The sequence below is a fragment of the Catharus ustulatus genome, chromosome 22 (assembly GCF_009819885.2).
Source record: "Catharus ustulatus isolate bCatUst1 chromosome 22, bCatUst1.pri.v2, whole genome shotgun sequence".
NCBI classification, from domain to species: Eukaryota; Metazoa; Chordata; class Aves; order Passeriformes; family Turdidae; genus Catharus; species Catharus ustulatus.
In genome coordinates, this window is record NC_046242.1 from 973665 (window position 1) to 1000868 (window position 27204).

At 46.9% G+C, this 27204-nt stretch overlaps 1 protein-coding gene across 10 annotated transcripts in view; it reads left to right on the forward strand.

The window, feature by feature from the left end:
• The window catches only part of MSI2 (musashi RNA binding protein 2), a 199003-nt gene that overhangs the window by 45215 nt on the left and 126584 nt on the right, over positions 1–27204 (forward strand). For all 10 annotated transcript variants that reach the window (XM_033078599.2, XM_033078594.2, XM_033078596.2 and 7 more), the window contains one exon: positions 25305–25397. In XM_033078599.2, coding sequence (XP_032934490.1) covers positions 25305–25397 — 93 coding nt within the window. The remainder of the gene's footprint in view (positions 1–25304; positions 25398–27204) is intronic.

The window sequence follows — 27204 nt, forward strand, 5'->3', positions numbered from 1 at the left end:
CCACGAGCTGTTAGTGCTCCCCAAATGGGGATTGTTGTGCCCTCAGGAGAGGGGAGAGACCCTGAGCTACAGCAGCTCCCTGCACATGTACAGTACTGGTGTGTGAGGAACATCTGTGTGAAATGCAGCTTGGGGCAAGAAAAAAATGTGTCATGTAAGAAAATACTGTTACTTAATACAGTTTTTGCTTGGAGGCTGCAGTCAACACATGCTGTAATACTTCTCGCTCGTGTGATACAGTAGCAGCATGACACTTCAGATTTATTACTTTTGGTTTCTCTTTAAAGAAATCCCAAATCTGGAATCAGAAGAATGCTTTTTCTCTCTTGAGCTACAGAAGGGAAAATGTTTCAAAATGTCATAAATCAAAAATATATTAAAGGCCAACAAACCAGATGAAAACTTTTTTGGAAGATTGTATATAATGTTTGGCAGAAGAGACTAATGCGCTGTGGTTTTTGGCTGAATTTAGAAATGTGAAATACTCTAGGGTCCATCTCCTTGAAATGAGCTATTTTTATGTATTTTATCTGTCTATATATTGAAACAAGAGCAGAGGTGGTTGTGTGTGTGTAATGTAAGTATTAGCATGTGTGTGATTTATGTTAAGTATATTTAATGCACGATATAAATTCAATTACACTTCAATACAGAAATTGTTCAATTACAAAATGATTTCTGTAGTGCAAGCACTCACTAGATACCTCGATCGTAGCCAGCAAATTCTGCATCCCTTTTGACTGCAGGGCTGGCAATAGATCATTTTTTATGTGGGCTCGTTTCTCTCAGATCCATATATCTGCAGCCTTCCCAACAGGTGTGCTGTGTGTGTGTGTGCTCTTCTTGCTCCTTGTTTTTAATCTGAGGAGCTTCTTCCAAGGCCAGAGTTCCTCCAGCCCTTTCTCCTGCTGGGATTCTGCCAGCACCACTGCCCCAGGATCCACGTGCTGCATGGGTGGGTTCCCTTTCTCTCCCTAAATAAAAGCTGCAGTTTTTTAGGGATGAGTTTTAGATCCCCACTCCTGTGTCAGTGATGCTGTGGCATGGTTTGTACTGCTGAACACAGCTGCACACTTGGGGCTCAGCTCATCTTAGAGAGATCTACAAACTCCTGGATTTACAGCCACATCTCTTGGTGTAGAATCCCTTGTGAAGGAGTTGTGTGGGTACCAGCAGGCTGCTCTGAGGTCTCCCTGAAAACAGCAGAGGTTTGTGTTAAACCCCTTGGGCTCAGGTGCCATCAGTGTGGTTGGTAGAGGAGGAGCAACGGCTGAGTTCTCACCTGACTGACAGGGACTGAGCCCTCCCCAGGCTGCTCCGAGTGGTAAAAAAAGCTAAAAAAAAAATCCACACAACCCCTGCAGCTCTTCCCATCCCTTCCCTTGCTGTGGAACTCTTCTCTCCATGTACTGGTGCTCATAATGCTCCCGAGTTTTGCTGTTTGCAGTGGGGATGGAACAACTCAAAGCTACATGTAAACAGCTTTGTTGGCTACTTTTCCTTTCCTTGCTTATATTGTACACCTTAAATGTGCTATTTCTTTTGGCATAATGGCAAAATCACTGCTTATGGGAACCGCGGTAGATAATACAAAAAGCTCTTTGAAAAGAGCTTTATCAGAGTACAAAGTACTTGGAATTGAAAGCCCCTAGAGGGTTGCTTTATTTTCCCCCTTCATTCAAACTTGTAGTGGTGCAGGATCGAGATACATCATGCCCTATTTTCAGCTGATTTGCATGTTAGAGAGAACGGAGTAATTGGTGTTTAACCAGAACAAAAGAGGATCTGTTTGCTAAAAGAAAAAGAATTCTTGAAGTAGACCCTAATACATATACTGCCTTTGTCTCTCCTCTCATTAAGAATTGAATAGGATGGCCTAGTAATTAGAATGTGGAAGGCATTGCTTTGGTGTTGATGCTTTTTGAGCTAATTGGTTTGAAAATTATATTTGATGTAGCTCTAAGGGATGTTGGCACAACACCTTCTTGGGACAGGGACATCCTGTACTCCCCTTTCGCTGCAGAAATGGGCACTTGGAGGCAGGGTTTTGTCTTCTGGCTTGGTTTTTTAAAATTTTATTTATTAAACCCATATTTTCCTTCCCAACTGAACACACAGGATGCATTGTCACATGTAAATAATTCTTCTCTCGCTGGTATGAAAACCTTGAAATGACCTTGGAAAGAGCTTAGCCTTCTTTTCCCAGATAAATGCGTAGTTCAGCCTTTAGTAAAGTAGAGTTTTGAGCTAAACTGGGTTTGGATTTCTGCCCTTCTGCATTCTTGGAAAGGTTTTGTTGTTGTTGCTTGTTTGGTTGGCTTTTTGTTTCATTTTTGTTTTGACAAAAAGATTTAAACAAATGTTGTTCTTGAGCAAAGTGGAAGAAGGCAGGTCTGGAGTTGTGCAGGAGGTTTCTTTGGTCAGTGTTTGTCTCCAGCCCCATCCCTGGTGCTGGGGACATTGGGGATAATTGTTGCTTCCACAGGTCCTTCCTCTGGATCCTGAAATGGAGTTGCTTTTGTGTGAAAACTTGTGAGTCAGAAACATTTTTTGTATCTCCTGAGTTGCAAGAGGGAGCCTTGATTTGGAGAAGCCTTTTTGGATGGTGTCCCCTGTGCAGGCAGTGCTTTTTTGGGTGGGTTGCAGGTACCAGGAAAGTGCAGTTCTTAGACTGAGAGATGCATTTAACAGTAAAGATTCAGCTAAAGAGGACTTAAGGGTGTTTTATTTGCTAATGCTGTTGTTCTGTGGAACAAATTGAAGTCTCAAGCCTGTTGCTGGCTCTCTGCAGAGCCCTACACAATCATCCTAATAAAGTATTGCACTGTGCAAGAGTCATTGTGTTACAAGGATGAAATGAACTCCCAAAATTTCCCCCAAGGTTTCAGTGATAAAAAGAACAGTTTTAAAAACGACTTTAGGTTCTGGGGAGTATGTATTTAGCAGTGTATTTGTAATTTAAATGGATTCAGTCTCACAGTGAGCTGCAGCTTGTTTTCTTTCCTTTCCAGGGGTGTCTTTTCTCCCTCCTCGTGGTGGTTTTGTTTTTTCCTCCCTTCCTCAGTGGTTTTGTTTGGCTGCTCACCAGGGAGTGTGAATCAGTGTGAGTTTGGTCCTGCTCTACATCTGTGTGTTCATTGCACTGCAGCTTCAGTGCCCTTCAGTGTCCTGAGCCTTTCATGTCTCAGATATCTCCAGATATCAGTGAGTGACACTGGGCTGTAGAACCCAGGGTGAGGCCTGATGGCCACGGTGTCCTGGCCATGTGCCCAGGGATGGAATTGGTGTTAGGATGATTTTCCTAACCCAGAATCCAAGATGCTGGATGCTGCTGAGCACCCTCCTCTGCTCCTCCCACCTGTGCATAGATATCTTCAACAAACTTCCATTTTTTTTCTTCCCCTTCCTGCATTCTCCACGTTTAAACGTGAAAAGCCAAAGGTTTGAAAGGGGTTAAATAAACTGAGAAACCTGCAGTGTATTTCCGCTCAGAGTTGAAACAAGATGTTGTGGATTGACTCAAAATGAAATTTTTCTTCTTTTTTTTTTTTCCTTTTAAGTTTTGCCAAAATGAAAACATGTTTGTTTAATCATAGGCAAATTCATCCTTCTGGTTTTTTGGTTCTGTTTTATTTTCAGTTTAGCCTGCAAATTGAGAAATGGAGCTGTTCTGCCAGCAGTGCTTCCAGTTCAGATTGCTCTGGGGAGCTGGGTGAATCTCCCCCTTGCACACTTTATCCAGGAACCATCAGAATTTCTCTGATTAATACCTTGGAAATTATAAATTAACCATATGGAACTACTTCAGTTTAAGTAACTTGTATGTTCTGGTGATAGCTAATCCCCTTAAAGCGTGGTTTTAATGACCAGTTTGTTTTCACCTGAGGTCATTAATGCTCTAAAACCAGCTGTTAACTGCACCAAAGAGGTTTTTCCTGCCCAGGGAGGAGTGCTGCTGGGCACCCCGTTTAATGGTCTAATAATGCTTTATTTCTGCCCTACCTTCCGGATATGCTGGCTCTGGTTAATGGCTGTGTTGGAAAAAACCTGTTTATTTTCTGTCTGCTAAGCACTGATCTTGCAGCCAGCTGGGGGGAGCGGTGTGGGGGATGCAGGGCACTGGGGCAGGAGTAAAAAGTGGAAAGTGTAAAAAGGAGTAAAAAGTGTAAAAAGGGAAGGGAAGGGTGCACAGCCCACTGCCTGCTCCCGTGGCTCTGCCAGGCTGGGAATCATCAAGGCACTAGGAATATTAAAACTTCAGACAATGTAATTCTCCTGCTCCTTCTGCTTAATTTTTGTGCTAATTTATTGCTCCTCTCTGTTCCTACTTCTGTCACCTAAATGCAAATGCACTGGCAGCCTGCTTTATGGATAACACTTAAAAAATAATGGTGCAATAATGAGTGGTGAATTGCAGCAGAGATCCTGCTGAAGTGCCTGCAATACTCACATTAATTCCAAATGAATTAATTGCAGTTAATACTATTGTATTTAAAACCTGTCAGAAGCCATAACAATGATTAGGGTGTAATAAGTAAAATGTTATTTCAGAGCAGCATCAACATGTTTTAAAATAGCAAGAGATGGTGTAAAGCAGCAGCAGCTTTTGTGTGAAGCCAGTCAGAACAGATGAATCAGAGGATCTGAGCAATGAGGGGCCCTAAACCCATTCATTTTTCCCCTTGTTACCCCAGTGCTGTAGGTAGGAGCAGAGGTGGGATGAAGGAGGGGTTTTATCTGGCTGGGCTGGGGATCCCATTGATCTCTGCTGCTGAAGCTCATCTGTCACCAGGGGAAGGTGGGAGCAGGCTGTGTGGAGCTCAGAGAAGCCTTGCTTTAATGTTTATTTCCAGTCCTTCAGAGCAAGTTGGTGCTGTGGCAAATAGATTTATTATTCAGTGGTTAATACTCTTAAAGTAAAAGCATTCCAGAGCCTTTCACTTGAGCCCTTGGTGTGGCAGGAACTTCTTTCAGTTTAACCACTTGTGTCTGTGCCTGGCTTTGAGGAGCTCTGCACCTGCACTTTGTCTGCTGATAGTGGGAAGCACAGAATATAATCTGGCAGATGAGGACAGCTGCATTCTGTTCATCTCAGCCATGAGTTCTGCTTGATGATTTCTAGATAGTTTCCATCTGACACAAAGGCAGCACCTAATTCTGGCGTGTGTGGGACTGATAAGATTTCAGACCAGATCTTTCTTAAAAAAAAAAAGGAAGAAAAACCCCTTGATCTGTTAGGTAGTGCAGTAATCAGTTTCCAGGTTCTTTAATTAGATCTATACTTTAGCTGATTTAGCTGCATGTCTCAATACACAAATGATTAATAAGGGGTGAAAAAAAAGGTGGTGTTAATCTTCACTGAGTGACACTCTGCACTGTTTGTATTGCACATCCTACAGCATTCATCTTTTCCATTAACATGGAATCGGACTTAATTTCTTGAAAGAAATTACAGAGCTTTACAGTTGTATTGTTAACAGCTTTTTATTGATGTAGGTTTGCACATGTGTTTACATTTATATGTAAATGTAATTATTTAGTGAGGATTAGCAGTCAGTGCGGCCGTTTCTTTCCATTTCTTGTGTTACCAGTCATCTGCAAATTCATTTCAGTGTGGGTCAGAAATTATGGTTACTGTTATATTTGATGCATGAGGTATCCTGGGTTCACCATTTCCTTGGCCAGCCCTTCTGCTCCACATCTTACTGATTTGTTTCCAAAGCAGAGAGGGTTCACCAGAGTCTCTCCTGTGCACCAGAGTCCCTCCATGGCATTTTGGAAGTGCTGGTGACAAAATCTGAGCTGTGGAAGCTGTTGAAGGCATGGATGGGTTTGTGTTGAATGGGGGGACTGGTGCTGGGGACACAGCTGGACTGGTGCTGGGGACACAGGGCTGGACTGGTGATGGCTGGACTGGTGCTGGGGACATTTGGATGGACTGGTGACAGCTGGACTGGTGCTGGGGACATTTGGATGGACTGGTGCTGAGGATACACAGTTGGACTGGTGCTGGGGCCACATGGAGGGACTGGTGACAGCTGGACTGGTGCTGGGGACATCTGGAGCTGTCTCTGGGCGCTGGGCAGGGCGCTGTGGCTGTGTGGGGCTGGGGCTGCTGCTCTGGGATCACAGAGCCCAGCTGAGCCCTGTGTGTGCAGCTCACCTTCAGCTGTGCCACTGTCACTCCTGGCTTTGGTCCACAAGCTGCTCCAGGAATGAGCAGAACAATTCTGCTTCCTCCTTGCTCTGTAGTTAGAGAATTTGGGGCCTGAGGGTATCCTGGCTCCCTCTTGTAATTGCATCATTCCCACTATTAACTAAAGAGAGCAGATTCTTTTTTTAATAAAAGCTTCCTCACATGCGTTCTGGAGTGTTGTTTTAGTTTGCAGCTACTCACGTTGGAATGCATCCAGACTGCCAAGTCCTTCTGTTTCCTCCACGTCCCCAAACTCTCTTCTGGGTAATTTGCATTTCAGCACTGCTCAGTTGTACTTTGCTCAGTTTGAGGGAGGGAAGGGCCGGGCAGTAGCATATGCTGATTTGCATATGCTAATTGTGGCATGGATGCTTTGCTTCCCTCTGGCAACCAGACCAGGATATTTTTGTTGTAATATCCTGTTGGTTTAAGGTGAGAGGTAAATCAGAAGCTTGTTCTGCTTGATTTACAGCCTGAGTCTTGATTTGAGGTTTGGTGGTAAAGGTCTGAGATGTGATCAAAAATCAGGGAGCTAAAGGTGGGACTTGAGTTGTTGCAAAAACTTTGGGAAACAAACTTGGTGGTTCACTACCAGGGAATAATAAAGGAAGGGGAGAAGCACTGCTGGGTAGCAGCTTGTGCCCTTTGAGGCTTCAGCAAACACCACATCTCAGCCCTGCATGGGGCAGACTGCACAGCTCTGCTTTGGGGGAAAGGTGCAAGTTCCATCCAGGTGTTGGGTCATGCTCATCAGTCCTGTGTGCTTTTTAACAAAATCAAGAATAAAGCCTCCCCTGAAAAAGTGTTCCCTGTTCAACTGTGAATTTGGGGATTCCTTTCTAGAGCTCTGAACTGGCAGAACATAGCAGAATTGCCACAGGATACAGCAGAAATACAAAACGTGGCAGAAGAGGGTGTGCATGTCACTGATAATTGCACTGTTACCCTCAGCAAACAAACTGGCTGCAGTGCTGCCTGGATTTACGTTCAGGATCCTCAGAGCAGCAGAAAGGTTTTGTGTGCTCTGACTCACGAAGCTGATTTTAAGGAAAATGGGCATTTTAAAAATCCTATTTTCCTTCCATTTTCAACCTCCTTTGATGAAGACACTTGAAACACCTTTTTAACTCTACGTTTTAAATGCTTTTTTATAGCCATGAAATATACCCTTGTGTGGTTTTCAGGTCTTTTTAATTTTTAAAAGCCCTCCTTACTGCTGCTGCATAGGGAGAAATTTTTAGATTATGGGGAGAAGCAAATGTGACATTCTGTTCCATATTAAAAGTTAATTTAGGGCAGAACTGCAGAGCAAGAAAAGTGTCTTTTCTTTTCCTATACCTCCTTGTAATGTAATTGACCCCTAATACCTCTGCAAGATCTGGCTCTCAGGGAGCACCAGCTGCCCAGGGGCACGGTGTGAGCGCAGCAGGAGGAATTTGCCCGACTGGAATCCAGCTTGTGCTGCTGGAGGGTTTTAAAGCGTGTTACAGCCTGGGTTTGTCTCAAGCAGAGCTGGTGGTGCCAGCTTTGGGCAGCAGGGAGGAGATGAGGTTCCCTGGGAGGGCAGAGCAGGAAGGTGCCAGGTCCAGGGGGGTGAGCTCAGCTCCAGAGTCCAGGTCTGGCCCTGGTGGGTCTGGGTGAAGGGCTCAGTGCCCAGAGTGAGCCCTGGGTCACTGTGCACAGCAATGCTTTGGGCACACCAGATTATTGTGGTGTTAATTCAGATTGAGGTCATGGAAGCAGGGTTTACCCAGGACAGCTCTTGTCACAGCTGCCATTGATAAAAACCTTAGAGACATCATTTTATTGGGAGAACAGGTTTGTATAAACATACAACTGGGGGAGATCCAGGTGTCACAGCCTTGTAGAAGACAATATCCAACTTTTTGTGGAGCAGAACCTCTCTCAAGGCTGAGGCAGCCCCAGGCATCCTCCATCCCTGCAAGCCCTGGATCAGCTGAGTCTCCTCTTCCGAGGCAGCAACTGGAGGCTTGCTGCTGGGGCTTAATATGCAATTGTGCTTTTCCATAAAATGCATCATAAAACCTATCTGTGCCTTATATTGGCATGGAGGAGTTGCTCCAGCCTTACTGGCTGTACAATGCCCACTTCAGGAAATTGCCTAAATCTGGGTTTTTCTTGGAGCAATGCTAGTGAGCCCCACAGGTTGCTAATAAATTTTTCATAACCTTTTATGAAGGATTATGAAAATAATTTGAATATCTAAATGACTGGTTCTCCTTGGCCTAAGCAGAGCCCAGAAGCAGAATGGCCAAAATTGTAGCCCCTACATAAACACTCTCTTGTTCTCCCTGGCTTTGAGTTTCTTTTGCCATTAAATCTGATTTATTTTTTTAGCTCTAGTGGGTAAAATACATTTTTGTACTTCGACAGCACTTAGAGTGAGGTATTTAAAAATATCTCACACACATTGATTTAGCACAAACTACTTCATCAGGGTTGAGGAATCACTTTTCACTATTTCACAGTTGGAAGGGTGGGAGGAGAACCCATTCCCACCTGCCTAAATCCTGGCAGTTTTTATCTGTCCCATACAACAAAAAAGAAATTAGGAGGGGAAGAGAGAGAGAGGCTGACACAGCAGTGATCATAGCTGAGAAAGTGAGCATATATACCACAGCTTTCCTGCAATTTTAAATTTATTTCTGTGAACCTATATACAAGCTAAATAAAAGCTGTGGGTTCCTGGGCTGAAGCACAGGTCTGGGAGGGAGAATATTTGGGGTCAGTTTGAGTTCCTGGGCAGGAGCACAGGTCCAGCACAGCAGAACATTTGGGGTCAGTTTGGGTTCCTGGGCTGGAGCACAGGAGAACATTTGGGGTCAGTTTGGGTTCCTGGGCTGCAGCACAGGTCCAGCACAGGAGAACATTTGGGGTCAGTTTGGGTTCCTAGGCACACGTCCAGCACAGGAGAACATTTGGGGTCAGTTTGAGTTCCTGGGCAGGAGCACAGGTCCAGCACAGAACATTTGGGGTCACTTTGGGTTCCTGGGCTGGAGCACAGGAGAACATTTGGGGTCAGTTTGGGTTCCTGGGTTGGAGCACAGGTCCAGCACAGAACATTTGGGGTGGCCACACCAGCAGGTCCTGGGAGCTCTGGCCCTACAGGGGTGAGGATCTGGCAGCCTGGCTCCTCTTCACACTGAGGTTACTCACAGCAGCAAGTTGGATGCTTGATGATATTTGTAGGCTTTTAGGGCTCTTCACTCTGCTAATTTGACATTATTGAAGTTGTATTTCCCCAACTGTGCTGTGGGCTAAAGCGAGAATGACAGCTTGCTCGTTATTTGTGTGTGCAATATTTATGTATGTAAATGAGTGGTGTGTTTGCCTTTATCCCTCCATATAAATACAAGAGATGTATACAAATATAATGAGGAGGTACAGGAAGCTCGTTTTGTTTAAGCAAAGCTGGTGCATTAAGCCATCATGCCCTGACACTTGTTCTGTGCTGCAAGACAAAAAGGGAAGCGTCTGGCTTTTGTTGGAGACATGAAAGTTGCTGCTGCTTTCCATGCAGGGTGTTATGGCTTCAGCACGCCAGAATCATTGGGCTTTTTATTACTATTATTTTTCCTTTTGGTGAAGACTGAGAAAAGACAAAGACTAAAAATAAAACCCATAATTTTTGATACAACTGTGGAAACATGGTTAGTTCTAACACAGCAGGTGGCTAAGGGACTCGATCGGCAGAAACCAGCAGTGCTTTCAGTGCAATCAAAGTTAAGTGCAGAAATTTAATTAAATGGTAGCAAGGCTGGCAGAAACTTTGTAAAGCAGCAGTGCATTGTCAAATCTAACAATTATTCCAAGGAACACAATCCACAGATGGCGTCTAATTGATAAATTAAGGTTCTGGTGCCTGATTCTGCTTACACTTAAAGGTTCTCTTTTCTTAAACAAAACCTTAAAATTTTAAGACTGCATCACTGCTCTGAAAACATAACAAGCTGGGCAGGATTTTTTGGCTTGAGAAGTGCACACTTTGTGATAGAAGGCTTCTGTTCTCCTTGTCTGACTTTCACTTGGGAGGATGTGGTGTGCTGCTGGTGAGGTGCTCAGCTGGAATCTCAGGTATTCACACCTCCTGCAGCTACTGGGCAGGCAGGCACATCATCTCTCCAGCTTTATAAGCTTTTCCTTCTGCCTGTCTGCCCCTTGAAGCTGTCTGTGGGCTCTTGGGCATCATTCTGAGCAACTGCAGAAACCCTTCATAGCCCCAGACCCTGCCTGCCAGGTCCTTTCCAGTGCTGGTGACCCTGCAGGACCTGGCTGGGGAGGAAATGGCTCATGTCTGACATTGCCCCCCTTTGGGAAGGGGTTCTGGGCTGGTTTTCTGTCTGCTCCTCACCCTGGTGTAGGGCAGAGCTCCCAGTGCTGGTGGTGGTGAGACCCAGAGTGTGTGTGCCAGGTCCTGCAGCCCAGGAACAGCTCCAGGTGCCATCCTGCATGCCTGTAGAGTTTAGTAAAGCAAACAAACAGGCTTTATTTTCCCTCTTTCTGAACTCCAGATATATCAGGGATATTTTGTCTCTGTGTGTTTTTGATTTCCATGTGTAAATACAGTTCACTTCCCAGGGTTTAGCATAGCACTTCAGAGAAGGGGCAGGAAATATTGAATCCAGCTCTTCAAATACACTTGGCATGTTGTCCTCCAGTGCTGGAGAGGGTCTTTTCCTCTAAGCTTAGTGGCACTTTCCCTCCTAGAGAGTGTTTTGAACAAGGATGGGAGTTGAAAGGGCATCAGAGCACATAATAGCTGTGTGGAGTATGGATATATACACACACCTGTGTGCACAATGAGTGTTTGTCCCTTGCTGAAAAAGGAAGAAGATTGTTGGCCTTCCAGTTCAGGGTTTTCTTCTTTATTTAAGCAATTTTCGAAGATGGATGCAAGAGGGAAACGATTGTTTCATTGTGTTTGTCATAAACCCAGGGCACAGATGCCCTAATTGCTCTTGTGAGTTTTTTTATGTGTGTTTTTTGGCATTGCCCTTGTGGTAGTAAATTCTGCATTAGCTGAGTTCTCAGTGATAGAGCTGAGGCTGTTCTGAGCGATGGAGCTGAATCAGTGCTTGTTATTTTTGGTTACTAACAGTATACTTGGATTCAGGAACTCGCCTGCTCCCTTCCCCCTTTCTCCCCTCCTGTGCCTAAATATATCCCACCAGTCAATCAGCACTGGCAGGCATCAATGCTATGGCTGTCAGATCGAGTTAGCTGTGGAGAGCCAGACCTACTGGCTTGGCTTTTTGGGCTTGAAAATGTATTCAAATAGTGGCATTGTCATTTGACTTGCAAATAAGTGTAGTCTGGTAATGGGGCCCTTGTATGGAAAGAATGATGCAGCACTTCAGACAAATCTATGTCTTCTTGCCATGGAGCAGATTAGCAATAATACAATCCACGCTGGTGTTTATGGCTGCACGCTCAGTGAACACAGACATTTCTGAATTTTCATTAATGGTGCATTTGTATTTTTTAATGGAACAAAGAAAAAACACTGGAAATCAAAGAAATGCTAATGCCTTCCTGAGAAACTTAGACAACATTTGGTTTAGAGGCAAATCTGCTCTGGTTGGCATTTTCCCTCTTAATTCTTGTCCCCTGGTGTGGGTTTTTTTGGGTGGCTGCTTGCTGGAGAGCAGCACTTAAGCGAGCACATCATCTTTGGCTGCTCCTTCCCAGAGCCAGGGGACTGGCCTTTGGTGATGGCACAGCCATCGCCACAGCAACCAGGCAGGATGTCACAGATTCACAAGTGTGATTTTACATTCAGAACAGCAGCAGGAGCAGATGGATATTGGAAACAAAGTGCCCACCCCCTCCCTTTGCCTCCTTGCACTCGTTCCTGCGCTGCCAGCCCGTGTGAGCAGGGCTCTGTGTGGATGCTGAGCCTGATTTCCATGGGTTTGTGCTGGGTGCAGTGTGTCCCTGTGCTGGTGGCACTGCACTGTCACTGGCACTACCATGGCACTGGCTCTGCCTCCTGTATCACGGAGGGACAGCGAGCTATCTTGGGAGCCTGGGCTCTGCTGGGATGTTGTTTCATTAACTTTGGTGGTGGCTTTGTTCTCTGGATGCTGAGCCTGATTTCCATGGGTTTGTGCTGGGTGTAGCATGTCCCTGTGCTGGTGGCACTGCCCTGGCACTGGTACTGTCACTGGCACTGCCCTGGCACTGCCTCCTTGTGCCTTTGGCATCACGGAGGGACAGCGAGCTCTCTTGGGCCCCTGGGCTATGCTGGGATGTTGTTTCATTAACTTTGGTGGTGGCTTTGTTCTCTGGATGCTGAGCCTGATTTTCATGGGTTTGTGCCGGGTGCAGTGTGTCCCTGTGCTGGTGGCACTGCCCTGGCACTGCCCTGGCACTGGCCCTGCCTCCCTGTGCCTTTGGCATCACAGAGGGACAGCGAGCTCTCTTGGGCCCCTGGGCTGTGCTGGGATGTTGTTTCATTAACTTTGGTGGTGGCTTTGTTCTCTGGATGCTGAGCAGAACGAGCCCAGCTCTCCGTGGGAAGTCAGACACATTTGGGAGCCGCCGTGCACAGAAGTTGATTGTAACACCCACCCACCGTGTGGGCAACAGCCCCAGGAACATATGCTCAGTTTGTTTTCCCAAAAAAGACAATATTGGAAACAGATGCAGGAAGGGTTTTGCACTCAGTAAGATTGGAGGTCAGGGCCTCTGGTTTTGGAGCGCAGGCCTCTGGTTCAGCATCCCAGCTGAAGACACCACGGGGTGGGCACACAGCAGCTCCAGGTGCAGGACAGCCCCAAATCCCCTGCTCCCCTGTCACAGCCACTCTGGCCATGTCCATCCTCCCCCTGTGGTCTGACTGATGTCCTGGTTCTGCAGGTCAAGCCCCAGGTTCTGGCCAGTGTCCAGAGCCTGGCCAGGGGTGCCTGTGACCCATCTGAGCTGACTCTGTGTTTGCTGCACAGCCCTGAGCAGAGCCCTCTGTCAGGCTCTCACTTCAGCCCTTTGCTGTGTGTGTTACAGCACTTCAGTGCTGATCAGAAAGGAACTAAACCACGAGCCCTGGAGCACGGCTGACTTGCCCAGACCTGGCCAGGTCTCCTCATTCTGGTGAAAATTGTAGGCTCCGGTCTAGTGGGCTGAGGCACTCTGAAATTATGCTCAAGTTTAAAGTTTCAAAGGAGTTAGGTGTCAAATTTGCACTGACTTGGATTTCACTAAGAGCAGAGTATCTATTTTTGTCTTGCAGCAGTAGGGTTTCAGACCAAGATCCCCTTGTATTTTTATTTTATTTGACTTTGAGAACACCAGCTGTGATCCTCTACACAGTTACTGGTATGAAGCACATGAAATTTTAATTAGCCTGGGTGAAGGGAAGGGAAGTTCTGGTAATTGATTTAATATATAAATACCCCTCTGCTTTCTTTCGTTTATGTGCTGGAAAGATTGTATTAGAAATTTTCCTAATACAGGGGAGATTTAAATGCATTTTTTAGGACTGCCTTGAAATCAAAAAGTGCCTCTAAACTATTTAGATGAAAGGTACTATTGATATTTCACTATTTCAGATAAAAGTAGATGGTGTCATTAGTATTATTTCTGTTATTTTCACTATTATACCTTAATGGCAGCAGTCAGTGGGTGCTGGAAGGTGAAAGAGCAGCACTGGTGCAGTGGTGCAGGCTGGTCAGGCTGTGCTGGGAGAGCACAGGGATTCCCCTTGGCCAGGGCTCCCCTCTCTGCTTTCCCCACCCTGCTGCCCCTGCTCAGGTGAGCTCAAATCTGCAGTTCCTGCTTCACAGGGACCCAGGCAGGGATGCAGCAGCTGCTGGTCTCTGCAGTGACTTTTCCCAAAAGCCAGGCTTCAGGCTCAGCTCAGACCCTGCTGCTGGCACTTGCACTCCTTTGCTCACCTGTTCAGAGCTTTTGGCCTTTCCTTCTACATCTGTCCCTGCACACAATTTCTGCTTTTCTTCTCTGCACTCTTTTGTGCTTCTTAATGAAACAACGAGAGAGAAAATCCCTCTGAGCTCTGCAGGTGGCTGATGAGAAGTGCAGTGACACTGATATTAATACCTGCTCCACCTGGGACAGGCTCTTGGTGCTGGGAGTGCTCTGGGTGCTCCCCCAGTATTTTACAGACACGCTCTGAAAAGCGTCTTTATTCAGTTTGACTGTTGCTATTATGTGGCGAGGCATTCAATAAAAGTTGTGATTTATGAGATGTGTGTGGCCGTTGTTGTTTTTTGCTCTGTCATCTATCAGGGAGAGAAAAGCCAGGCCTGATAATTCTTGGCACTTGGTTTTTTCAGTTAAGAATGTCAGCTGTCAGGCTGTCAAGAGAAGTTATTTCTCTGGGTTTTTTTTTTTAAATAGGCAGAGATCCTGCTCCGTACTGTGCTGGGTTGATAAGGGAGTGCTTTCTGTGCTGCTGAAAAGTGTGTCCCATGGTAAGGCCCTTGGTGTGTGCCCACTTAAACTTCAGTGCTTTGTGTTTTCAGTGTGTGACAGCACTTGATTGCTTAATATACAAACACATTCACTTTCTCTTTTTTGCAGCTTTTACGTGGTTTTTTTTGCCTCCTCTCCCTTTCTCTCTTCCTGAATGGAATAGGTTTTTTTCCCCCCCTTCTCTGTGACTAGGTATTTAAAAAGTGCTCTTTTGCAAAATATGTGCACATTAGATAATCTGGTGTTGCATAAAAGCTCTTTCATATTTTGGGGGCTTCATGCATGCATAAAAGAGGCCTAATTGAAGATAGAGGCTGTTTGTCACGAACGTGAATATAAGGACAGGGGACAGAGGGGAAGAATTATGTTAAATAGCAGGGTGATGGGGTTTTTTTCTCTTTTCCTTATTAGTTATTTGCAAAAATGTATCAAAAAGTCATTTTGATGCAGTGCACAATAGTATCACAAACTTGTGCTTTGCATCCTAAGTGCCTGGTTAGAGCACAGTTAGGAGCTGAAATCATTCCTCGATTAGTCCCTGGAGTCCTGTACAAGTCTTTAACTCTCAGCATGTGGGCTGTGATTTAACAGTGGATGAAGGATTGCTGAGCTGCAGCTGTGTGGAGAACCTCAAATTTTGCAATCTGCTGCAGAGGACCCATCCAAACCTGGGCACAGCTGGCAGCACATTTGCTTTGGGGCACAGCTCTGGGACTGGCAGACCCTGGTGGGTACCAAATCACTCCCAGAACCAGGCAGGAAAGGTGCTGGGGTGGCCACACAGCTCTTGGGGACTGGGACGTGGTCCTGGCCTGCAGCTGTCATCGTGTGGCTGCAGGTACAGCTTGTGGAGATCTTGTTTTGGTGAGTCAGTCTGGTGGAAAAGGAAAACATTTGCTGTGTGTAATTCAGCCTGGACAGCTCAGGTGCCTCTCATCACATTGAAGGTACAAGGCTGAAGAGGTGAGATGAAAGCTGTAATTGTTAACCTGTATGAACTGTTTTGATGTACAGCACTGTGTGTGTGTGGCTTATAGATGACTTTTTAGAATATTTAAATATTTTAGTCCTGTGTCTGTCCTTTCAAGTCAAGGCAAGAGGCTTCTAGACTTAAATTAAAATTTCCAGTGTAGTTGCCCACCTTACAGCTCTCAGGAGGAACAAACTCTCCCTGTGGGCAGTGGTGTGTGCAGTGTGGGGTCAGGCTGGGGTGGGTTTGTTCCCCTGGCTCTGAAGGGGCTCTGCTGGCAGAGGTGCTGCTGCTCCCTGCAGCTCAGCCCCGTGCACCGGGCAGGAGGCAGATGTTAACAGTGCTCACTTTTGGCTTGACTCACACTACACAAGTGGCTGTTCATGGGAAGTTGTCCCAGCTTTTCATGTCCTGCCAGACCTGGAAATCCAGTCATCTCAGTGACTTGGCCTTTTTATGTGACATTTTTGGCAGTGTTGTAGTGATCTAGGTACTTGAAAGTCTGTGAGTGTATTGAGCTGTGATAGGCTTTGATACTGGCAGGGTTCTTGTGCTGGGGAGGATGGGGAAGGAGTGGATATCCAGCCAAATGTTTATTTTCAGTAACATCATTATTATTGGAGACCTGTTGGCATTACAGATCAGGTGAGAATGAGTCCCTGCATGGTAGCTGGTGTTGCCCTGTGAGCCAGAGCAGCAGCTGCCCAGCCCTGCTGAGCTGCTCCCCTTGGGCAGGGAGCTGTGCTGGGGCACCCTGAGGATCAGCTCTTGGTGCTCACAGCTTGCCTGGTAGCACAGAGCTGGGCTGGGCTCCCAGCCTGTGCCTCAGTTCCCTCTGCTTTGGGTAAATCCCCAAGCTGCTGTGGTGACAGTGCTGGCTGTCCTGGCACAGCTCCCTGTGGGAAAGGAGCACCAGAGTGTCCTGTTGTGTGGGCAGGTACACCTGAAGCCAGCCAGGTGTTGCTCAGAGCTGGTTTCCTTCCCCCCTGGCTGCTGAGTGTGTCCTGCACACAACTGCACAAACACATCCTGCAGAGCCTCCTGCCAAGTGCTGGGGTTTGCAGTGTTAACAGCTTTAAATAAACTCTTCCTGCAGATAACTGATTTATTGGGCTCCTACCCTCGTGAAGGCAAAGCCAGTCACAATTAACCAAGGAAGCAGTGTGAGACAGTTATCACTGTGGCTCATAAATCTTTTGATGTTGGCCATGACTGGCTGATGGGCTTGGAGAGCAAAACGTGAGTGCCCTCCTGGTGGTGAGAACAGCAGAAATCAGTGATGTGTCAGGGAACAGGAGAGGGTCCCTGTGCCCTGGCCCAGCTCCTGTCCAGCCTGCCACCCCTCTCTGGCTCTCAGTTTTCATGGTACATGGCTGAGAAATGAGCCCTCCAAGTTTTGGTGGGTGGATGCTGTCGTTCCCTGGTGGCATCTCTGTTTGAATAAACAATTGGTCCCAGACCTGTTGGCGTGGTTTCCAGCGCTGGGGAAGGAGATATTTCTTGCTGGGTTTGTAAAAATGATCTAAATGGATCCGACATCGTGGCCATAAAACATCTGTAACATTACACATTTAGTTATGTTACTAGAGACTTGAGTTCATTTTGATGGGCAGTATTTTATCTGCTACTTTTCCCCTTCTGAAAGCAAAGCTTTCTGTAGAGGAGGATTTATAGAAATATATTTCTAGCACCAAAAAAAAAAAAAATCATACACATTAAGATGTTGGAGTAAAGGAGAAATAATGTCTTTTTTTTGGAGACCTTGGCTGATTTATCTCTTGCTTGGTAGTTTGATATGGCCTTCCTAGCTGGGAACAATATTTTTTTATTCTTCCTTTAATAACAATAATGCCAGTAACAATGTCTTGCACTATTCCAGCATCTTCAAATCAGACTTTCAGCGGGTTAGGCATTTAATGAGTGAAGCCTCACAGGCCCCATTGGGCTGTGGGGATGTATTTCTGTTCTTTTTGTGGAAATCAAGGCACACAGCACTCGATTGTGCAACGCACTCAACCTAATGAGGCTTCCCCAAATGCTGCCTTCAAATGTGTGCTCAAATGCTGAGCCCTGCAGTCTCCAGCTGAGCTTCTCCCAGGACTCTCTGATCCATCAGTGCTGTGGAGACTGAAATCACTTGCCCTGTGGTCACTGAGTGAGTAAACATCACACAAGGGAGACCAGCTCCTGTAGCTGTGAGGTGCTGCCTTCCTTTGGTGAGAGCGTGGATGTTTTCCCTTGCCTTGCTTCCACTCCTCATTTGTGGTGCAGCTCCTCAAGGGCCTTTTATTCCCAGTCAAGGGTTATTTGATCTGCCTTGGTGACAGCAGTGTTGGTTTAATAATGGCTGGTGGGTTCCCTCCCTGGCAAGGGAAGCATCTCCCCTTTGTGGGCTGGAGGTGGGAGTGCTGCAATTGCTGTAATTCACCAGCCCATTTCCTTGGGGGGGAGAAAAGGATAAAAGCAAACACAGCATTTCATAAAACTGGGGAAGTATTTCAACAGCAGTGCTAGGCAAATCTGGGCATTTTGCTAGATTGTAGTGGTCTCACATCAGAGGGGAAGCTCACCCTTGAGCAAAGCCAGGCAGCTCCCTGGGCTTGACTCAGCAGATGAAGTCAAACCTGCTCATCAGTAACTGATTGCCATGTGCAGCCAGAGAATGGAGATGAAGTTAATCAAGGCTAAGGGTTAAAGTTTCCATTTGTTCTTTTCAGAGAAATCATCTGGAGTATGTTGGGAAGGAGGTAAATTGCTTCACACATTTCTTATCCCTTCCAGTGAATTTTTCTTGTTTTAGCAGATTATCTAGAATCTTAACAGAGGGCTCCCATCAGTGATTTGACAGGGTTATCATGAAAAATTAGTTGATGCTAACATAGAAGCATTTAAATTATGTTATGCTCTCTGCACTGTAGAGGCAATAAATTTCTTTGGACTGGCCTCAATGTTTGGAGCTGGAAGAATTTACAAACTCCTGCAGAATCTTTTTTTGTCTCCAGTTCAGGCTGTGTTGTTGGATTTTATTGAACACTGAGTTAAGGGACTTTGCCTGAGCCTTCTGTCCCTCAGCCTGGGTTGGGATGGAGATGTCATTGGCTCTGTCCTGCACAGCCCTCCTGGCCTGGGGACAGCCAGGACCTCCTCCTTGTGTCCTTCCAGGTTCAAAAATAAAGACTTGGGCTGGTTTTGGGTCGGCTTGGTTCCCCACTTCAGTCCATCCTCCTCCTTTGGAGCTGTACTGCAAATCGACCTTGAAGGTGCCCTTGGAAACACTGCCTGTCACAACTTTGGGACAAAGGTTTCCTGGCTGTATTTTGGACATGGCACAGGACATTTCCTTTGAGAGGATGGTGGAACATGGGTGAGGGATTGATGGAATGGCAGTGTTCAGTTCATCTGTGTTCCCACTGAGTGCTGCTTCCAAGTGAGGTCCCTGGGCAGAATGCCATCTCCCCCTTTCTTCCCCTCCCTCTTCTCCCTCCTTCTCTCTCTCTGCCTGCACAAGGTGAAGTTTTGCCAGTAGCCTGTAGATTTAGGATTTAATTGCTTCCCACTGGGGCCTTTGTCCCTCATTACTTGGGCACTGCAAAAATCCCCCCTCCCAGTCACGTTGGGCAGTGCTCTCCATTTGTGGCCCTGAGATGTATTAATTTAAAAATAATTATCTTCGTTTAAAGTTATTAATGCAGTTTTTAAGCACTGCTGAACAGTAATCAGGCAGGCAGGTTGGGTAAGTTGTCTGCACTCAGTGAATATTTGGAGTTACCTTCCTACCACACCATGCACGAGGAGCTGAAGCAACCAGGGGGATTTAAATGGGTTTGCTGTGCTCCCCTGCTCCTGCCTGTGCTTCTGTAACCTGTAAAAGAGTTAACTGGAGCACAGGAGGTGGGAGCAGCCCTCAGGGATGTGTTAGAACTGGTTTTAGCGAGGCTGTGGGGCCGGGAGCTATTCCTGGGCTCTGGAGGGGGGAGTGCTGGCTCTGGTGAATTTTATTGTATCTTTTGATATGAAGCTTGAAGCCAGATTTTGCTCAAAAGTCGTGCTGAGCTCTCACAGCTGGGGCTGATTTTCAGGCTTGGATCTCCCATGCAGGGAGCTCAGCTGCAGGTAGAGGTGTCCCTGCAGGTAAAGGTGTCTCTGCAGGTAGAGGTGTCCCTGCAGGTAAAGGTGTTGTGCAGGTAAAGGTGTCCCTGCAGGTAAAGGTGTTGCTGTGCCTGGAAAGCTGAGGGTGGCTCAGGGGGCTGTTTGGGATGCTCCTGCCAAGACACCAAACCCATTTTTGGGAGCAACCCCTTCCTGGGGTGGCTGTGCCCCATGGCAGCTGCCATCCCTACCTGTACCTGGGGATGGATGAGTGAGGGGCTGCTCCTCCCAGGGGGCAAATCAGGGAGTTAAATCCAGTAGCAATTGGGAAGAAGGGCCAGGAAGGGCTTTGCTTGGGCCCTGGCCAGGTTTGCTTGTGAAACACCCAAGGATGGCTTTGGCCATTGCTGCCAGTTCATTCTGTCTTGGAAAAATCAGTTTGTGCGCTCTGCCTCCTGCTGATGCCACAGGCATGGAGAGAGGGAAATGCACTACCCAACCTTCCCAGCAGTAACAGCAGAACCAAGCAGCCAAACCCCAGGAATACAGCAGGGACCAGGTGAACAGTTCAGTTTCTGGCTGGGTTGGGAGAATATAACCCATGTGTGTTTTCCCAGAAATCAGGGGAGCCGCTTTACCCCGCGGGGAATGCGCGCCGGTTGTTGGGATTAAAGAGCTCTTTCATTCCCACGTACCTTCTGCAGCTCGAGCAGCTCTCACAGGATGACATGGGCTTACACAGGGGTCAGGCACAAGGTATTTGCACCATTTAAGTCTTGCTGAAATCCTATTTTGAATACTTAAGCGTGTTGTACGTGGCACGTAAAGCCGCGCTGCCTCTGCGCGGGGTTGAGCTCCTGCCGCTCTGGTGGGACTTGGAGTCGATTTTTGCTTCACAAGCAGCACAGAGCTCAGCACAGCACCTCCCTCACCTGTCAGCTGTCAGAAACACCTGGGGACAGGGTGGTTCTGGGGTGTTCTCTGTGAGCAGAGACACCTTGGCAGCTCGCACTAAACGCTGCCTTTTCCGTCCTGTCTTTGCATCACATTTCACTGGAGTTTTTAATAGCTTTTGGAACTTCCTAGGAGGATCCCAGAGGCAAAAAACTAAAAAAAAACCTGGAGAATTCTTACAGTGTGTGCTCTGCCAAAGGAGCCTGGCTGTTCTGTTAACAAGATCACTCCCCCTGTTACATGAATTATTGTTGTTTTTAATTAGAAGTAATGCTGTAGTTTGAACATACAGCACAATGGGGTATAAAATACAGTTCAGCACAGATACCAAAGCTGGTTTTTACAATTACAAACCTCTTTAGAAGGTGGATCCACTAGAAATGATGGAATGCCAGACTGCAGATGAGGTGAGCAGGCTGGGATACACGTGCACCCTACACTTGCTGTCGTACGAGAGAGAGGAGAGTGCTCTGGAAAACAGTTACATATGCACAATTAGTTTAATCTGAAATTAATGCTAATTCCAGCAATTTGCCATGCAGATTCACTCCTAGTACTCCAGTCCACTTCCACCATGTTGAGGAGCTGAGGAGGCAAAGCCCTGATGAATTCCACACTGGAGTGTGCCGGGTTCAGGTTTGCAGTGCTGGGTTTGTGTCTGTCCCTGCTTTGGGGTTTTGTGTGGATTTTACTTCCCAGCATGGCCTGCCAGTGGCACACTCGGGCTCCTCTCTGTGGGTGCCAGCACTCATCCTTTCCAGCCTCATCTGAGCCAGGAGCTCTGCACTAAAACTGGAGGCAGGGGATAGGCTGTGTGAGAATGGCTGGGAAATGACACTAAAAGCCATTCCCTGAAGTTAAATATCTTAACTTCTTTGTTGAATGTAGACAGGGTCTTGACTCATCTAGAAGGAATGGTGGATACTTGCTGCTTGAGATTTTGAAATTCTGGGAATCCTGCAAAATATTTAATGAGCTTAAAATCTTCTCTGTTGACTTTTACTAGTCAGGGTAATAAAACAGTTTTGGTGGGGAAGGAAGAACCACAGGATGATAAGCACATTACTGTGTGAGTGTGAGGGATGCTCAGGGCTGGAGCCCCCAGCCCTGCAGAACCTCATTCCTTCATTTCATCCGGGTTGGCTGGGTTCAGCTCAGGTTTGTATTGACCTGTTTGAGTGGGACAAGACTTCTGTTCCCAGAGACTGCATCTTCAGCCTGTTGTTTAGAGGAGATTTACCTGATACACCCCAAACTGATCTAATTACAACCATAACCTTGCACAAAACAGCATAAACCCAGCAGGATTGCCTGGCTATAGCAGGGAAGGTTTTCTTCCTGCTCCTGCCCCTCCTGAAGTGTTTGCTCAGTTTCAGAGCACAAAGGCGATTATATTTTTCAAAAGCCAAGCCAGTAAAGAGAATGTAACCTTGGATGCCTCCTGGCAGGAGCAGTCACATGTGTTTTGATTAACTCAGCACCAGCACCATCTACAAACAGAGCAGTTCTGTGATGCTCACAATTAATGGGGCTCACACCAGCCTGGGCTCTGCCTCTCCTGCAACTCCTTCTGCAGCAAGGGAGAGACACCTTGAGTGGCCAAACCCTCCAGAACCATCTCAGAGCCACAGCTTGCAGAGCCCTGCAGCACCAGGGCTGGATGCATTGCACTGCAAACAAAACCCTGAGACACAGAGCTGGGAGGGCTGTGCTTTCAGAGTGACCCACACCTCTAGGAACATTTAATTAATAAAACATGGGCTTGTGACTGATTCACACAAATCACCTCCTCTTACCCAAAGCCCCCTGTTCCACCCCAGGACAGGGCAGATGGGGTTGCTTCTGTGACTGCATCGTTATTGGGTTGTGAGCAACCTCCAGAGAGCAGATTCTGAGTTTATTCACTGCAAAAGATAAAGATCCTCAGTGGCTGAAGATCCTCAGAGTGTCCAGAGCCCTGCCCTGCTCCCAGAGCCCTGTGCTCTGTGCTTTTCCCTGGGGAAGCCAGGCTGCTCCTGGTCCCCCCTGTCCCTGTCCCATGGCCACGTCCCCCTGACCACCAGGAGCCTTGGCTGGGCCAGCGGTGCCACATCTGGAAGGGAGGCAGCAGATCAGGGTGCAGGGCTGGCTCAGGCTGTGTTTTCTCTCCTGGTGCTGGGGGGAATGTGGTAACAAAGCAATTGAAGCATCTCTTCAGGGAAACGTGGATTGTAAAAGCAGACTTAATTTTGTGCTTCGCTTTGGTACCAAAGAGCTGATTTCTGAAACCATTTCCCAGCTCGCAACACATCTCTAGGCATTAAAATGTTGTGAATTTGCTTGTCATTACCAATATTTTCTTTGACTGGAGCTATTGAAACAAAGTGGTCTCCTTTTTTTTTTTTTTTCCCTATAACCTTCAATCTTTCTTCTAAAAGCAGTAGCTCTCTTTTTCTTTATTTCTTGGTCAAATATAAAAATGATGATAATTTCAAATACTGCTTTAGAATAATTGCTTTCCTCCCTCTTTTGTATGACAACAGAAGCTTGGCCTGATCTTAAATCAGATGCTGGCAGGCAGAGGGCTCTTGACAGCCCTGCAAAATCCTTTAGTTACAAGTCGGCTTTAGCCAATTCTTTATTTGTAAATGACAATTTTCTACAGAAAAATATATGCTTGGGCTTCAATTTCAGAGCCCTAGATTGCAGCCAGGAAAAAATAATTGAATTTTTGCACATTTTTTTTCTTTTCTCCTTTTCTTCCTAACTTAAAGAAGAAAACCCAAACAGGAAAAGTGAGGCTGTGTGAGGTGTGATTGGAGCTGATGGAGGGGAATACCTGCCCTGGCTGATGTGCATGGCTGTGGGGACAGGAGTGATGATGGATTTGTTCTGTGCTGGGAGGATTTGGGGCTGCTCCAGGCTTTGTGTCCTCAGCCCCCTGGATGCTTTGCCCACGGTCACTGTGGTGTGGAGCAGGTCTGGGCTGTCCTCAGTAGCCCTCATAAAAAAACATCTTCAGAGTCTTCAGTGAAGAAATAATGAAGTGATAAAACTCCCAGGCACCAGGAGGGATCCCTGTGCCTCTGCTGGGCTCTGTTTAACCAGGCAGCTCCTGGCTCTGGGGTTTGGGGTGTTCTTCCCTCTGCATGTTGCTACTTCACCCAGTTTCCAGAGGAGGCACATTCCCAAGGTTTGTCTCTTGTTTTCCTGAGTTAGGCAGGGTTGGCTCAAACATCTCCCCATGATGGGCTGGCTGCTGCTCTGGGCTGCTCTGAGCCCTGCCCAGCCCCTCAGAGAATGGTGACAGCTCTGTCCTGGGTCTGGGCACTGTCCTGGGTCTGGGCACTGTCCTGGGTGTGAGCCCTGTCCTGGGTCTGAGCACTGTCCTGGGTCTGAGCAGTGTTCTGGGTGTGAGCACTGTCCTGGGTCTGGGCACAGTCCTGGGTCTGGGCACTGTCCTGGGTCTCAGTCCACCTGGATCTGGGCACTGTCCTGGACCTCAGTCCACCTGGATTGAGTCACCTGGGTCTGAGCACTGTCCTGGGTCTGGGCACTGTCCTGGGTCTGGGCACTGTCCTGGGTCTGGGCACTGTCCTGGGTCTGAGCACTGTCCTGGGTCTGAGTCCACCTGGATTGAGTCACCTGGATCTGAGCACTGTCCTGGATCTGGACATTGTCCTGTGTCTCAGCCCTGTCCTGGGTCTGGGCACTGTCCTGGGTCTGAGCCCTGTCCTGGACCTCAGTCCACCTGGATTGAGTCACCTGGGTCTGAGCCCTGTCCTGGGTCTGAGCACTGTCCTGGATCTCAGCACTGTCCTGGATTGAGCACTGTTCTGGGTCTGGGCTCTGTCCTGGGTCTCAGCCCACCTGGATTGAGTCCCACTGGCCCCTGAGGATCAGGTGGTTTGGGATCAGCCACCAGAGACACCTTGGGCTTTGTGTGCCTGGGCTGATGCTGGGCTGATCCTGCCCATCCTCAGGAGCTGCAGGTTGTGGTGTTGGTTCTGCTGTGCTGGGTTCTCTGTAGGGGATCCAGCACCATCCCTTTGCCTTGTGGGGCCAGACTCAGGTGCTCAGCTGGGTCTGGGGAGCAGGGACAGATCCAGGAGGGATCCAGGAGGGATGGGGATTCCATGAGGATGGGCTGGAGGATGCTGCCTTGGCAGCTCTGCCTGTCTTTCATCATTTGATTATTTTAAAAGTAACTGTGCAAGTTCCTTTTAAACTGACCCGTGGAAACTTAATAACACATCACTTCGATTTGATGTAATTGCCTCTCGCCTGCCAAAGAGCATTCAGCCTGTCTGGAGGAAAAGGAGGGGCAAAGGCACCTCTGGTTTGAGACAGTAGCTATGAAGATACAGTGCTTGGACTTCTTTTTCACTTAAATTTGCATTGAGAAGCACAATAAAAATCATTTATTAAAAAAAAATATCCGGGGGCTAGAGTTGTTATTGAGAGCCTTTACTCAGCCATCTCTCAAATAAAAACAAAACAAGACAGAGAAAGAAGTATCTAATCAAATTGAATTGAAATTGCTTTTGTAAAGAAGTATTCTCATTTATCTGGGTTAGGGATGGGATCTGAAGAATATTTCTTTTTTCCACATATTGTTTGAAATAATCTGGTTAAACCATATGCTTGTCTTGTAATTTCTTACAGATGGTCACAAGAACAAAGAAAATATTTGTAGGTGGATTATCGGCTAATACAGTAGTGGAAGATGTGAAGCAATACTTTGAACAGTTTGGCAAGGTAAGTTCTGCCCAAGTGAGCACTACAGAGTTGTTCTTTCTTCCCTTTAAAGTGTGTTTTGAAAAACAGAAGTGCATTGAGGACTGAGCTCAAAGGAGGGCCAAGTTTTTGCCTTTCCATGTCATTTCTTGAGGCCTCTGGGATTCCTTTTCTGTTTGTTGCTGGTGTGTACAACATTGCCAACACTGTTTACTTCCACCAAAGAAAAAAAGCATCACTGGGAGGTGAATCTGTGTCTGTTCAGGAAGAATCTGACCCTTAGCTGAATGATTACACAGTTGTCTTCTCCATAAAATCAGCCTTCTGTTAGCCCCGATTCCAGTGGCAAAAAGGGCAGATAGACGTATTGGAGAGCTCATTAATTTGTGAAAATGCCTGAAGGAACCACGTGAAAAGCAAGAGTAATGTGGAAGTCACTAGAATATCCACTCAATTTCTTACCGGAAAATCCTTCTGAAAGTATGGGTAGAATACTGGCATCACTGAAAAAATAAAAGAAAAAAAAGAAAAAAAAAAAAAAGAAAAAAAATTCACAGCAAAAAGTACCCCTCACCAACACCCCAAAACCAAACAAGTTTATGCAGAGAAGGAGATCTGAGCCTTGCCTGAGCAGTCTTTGGTGTGATGTACCAGCTCAAACCCCCCTGCCCAGGCTTTGGCTGGAGTTTGGTGACTCTGACTCCATGGAGCTGCTGGATCCCCACAGACCCTGGATGCTTGTTCAGGGGTGTCGTGGATGATGTTTGTGGCACCACCTTCTGCCAGCCCCTTGTCCACAGCACCCCTTGGGCTCCAGCTCCCTGGGTTGCAGCCCAGCAGCTCCATGCCTGTCCCTGGGAGTGCAGCAGTTGATGCTGGAGATGTGAGATTGCGTGAGGACGCAGCAGGGTGTCCCAGAGCGGAGCAGCTCCCATTCCTTGTACTTAGTTTATGTTTCTTTTATCTGCCCTGAAAAGCCTGAGCCAGGCAGGATTTTGTTGAGGGCTGAGGAGGCGAGTTTATAAATGGTTCCTGTGCTGGATTGATAGTTGTTTTGCAAACCAGTCATTTTATTTTCAATAATAATCTTCGATTCCGGCAGGATGTTTACAGCCTGCTGAGCCTTTTATTAAAGGATTACATGAGCTCTTGGATGGTTCTTCTGTAGTTACTTCTAATTGCAGAACTCCACTAACCTGTATTTTTCAAGTTAATAATAGTTTCAATATAAGTGCTTTGCATATTGTCTGGATGTTGTCTTAATATAGTCTTCTTAATTTCACCATCTGGTAGTTTCATGCTTGCAGTTTTACAGTCCCTGAGAATGCAGCAGCCAGGCTGTGTCTCGGGAGTGGCTGGGGATTCGGGATGCTTTGGTTCTGCTTCCATGCTCTGCCATTCTTGAGACAGCTTAGCAGAGGTTTGCCTTCCCAAAGGCAGTACTTTGGGAAAATCAAGTGGTTTTTTTTCCAAGTGTCTTAAATTTGCTGGCTGAAAAATTTAAGGAGCTGAAAACGGCACAAGTTGGGATGAAGGCAGGAGCCCGTTGCCCTGTCAGCACTGCTGGGGCTGTCCCACTGAGGCTGAGCTCCTGCAGCAGTCAGGCTTTGCAAGGCTTGGTCCTGTCCCTCCAGGTGACCTGTTCCACAGTCCTGTGCCAGCTGCTGGGAGCTTGGTGGAGCTGCTGCTGTTGGGAGCAGAGGCTGTGCCTTGTGGCTGTGACAGCCTTGCTGCAGCTGTTGGGGTTCTCCCCATGGCATCAGCTGGGACACTTTGGTGTTTTGAGGTGATTCTCCTCAAGGCTCTGCTTGTCAGCAGCTGGTTAGTG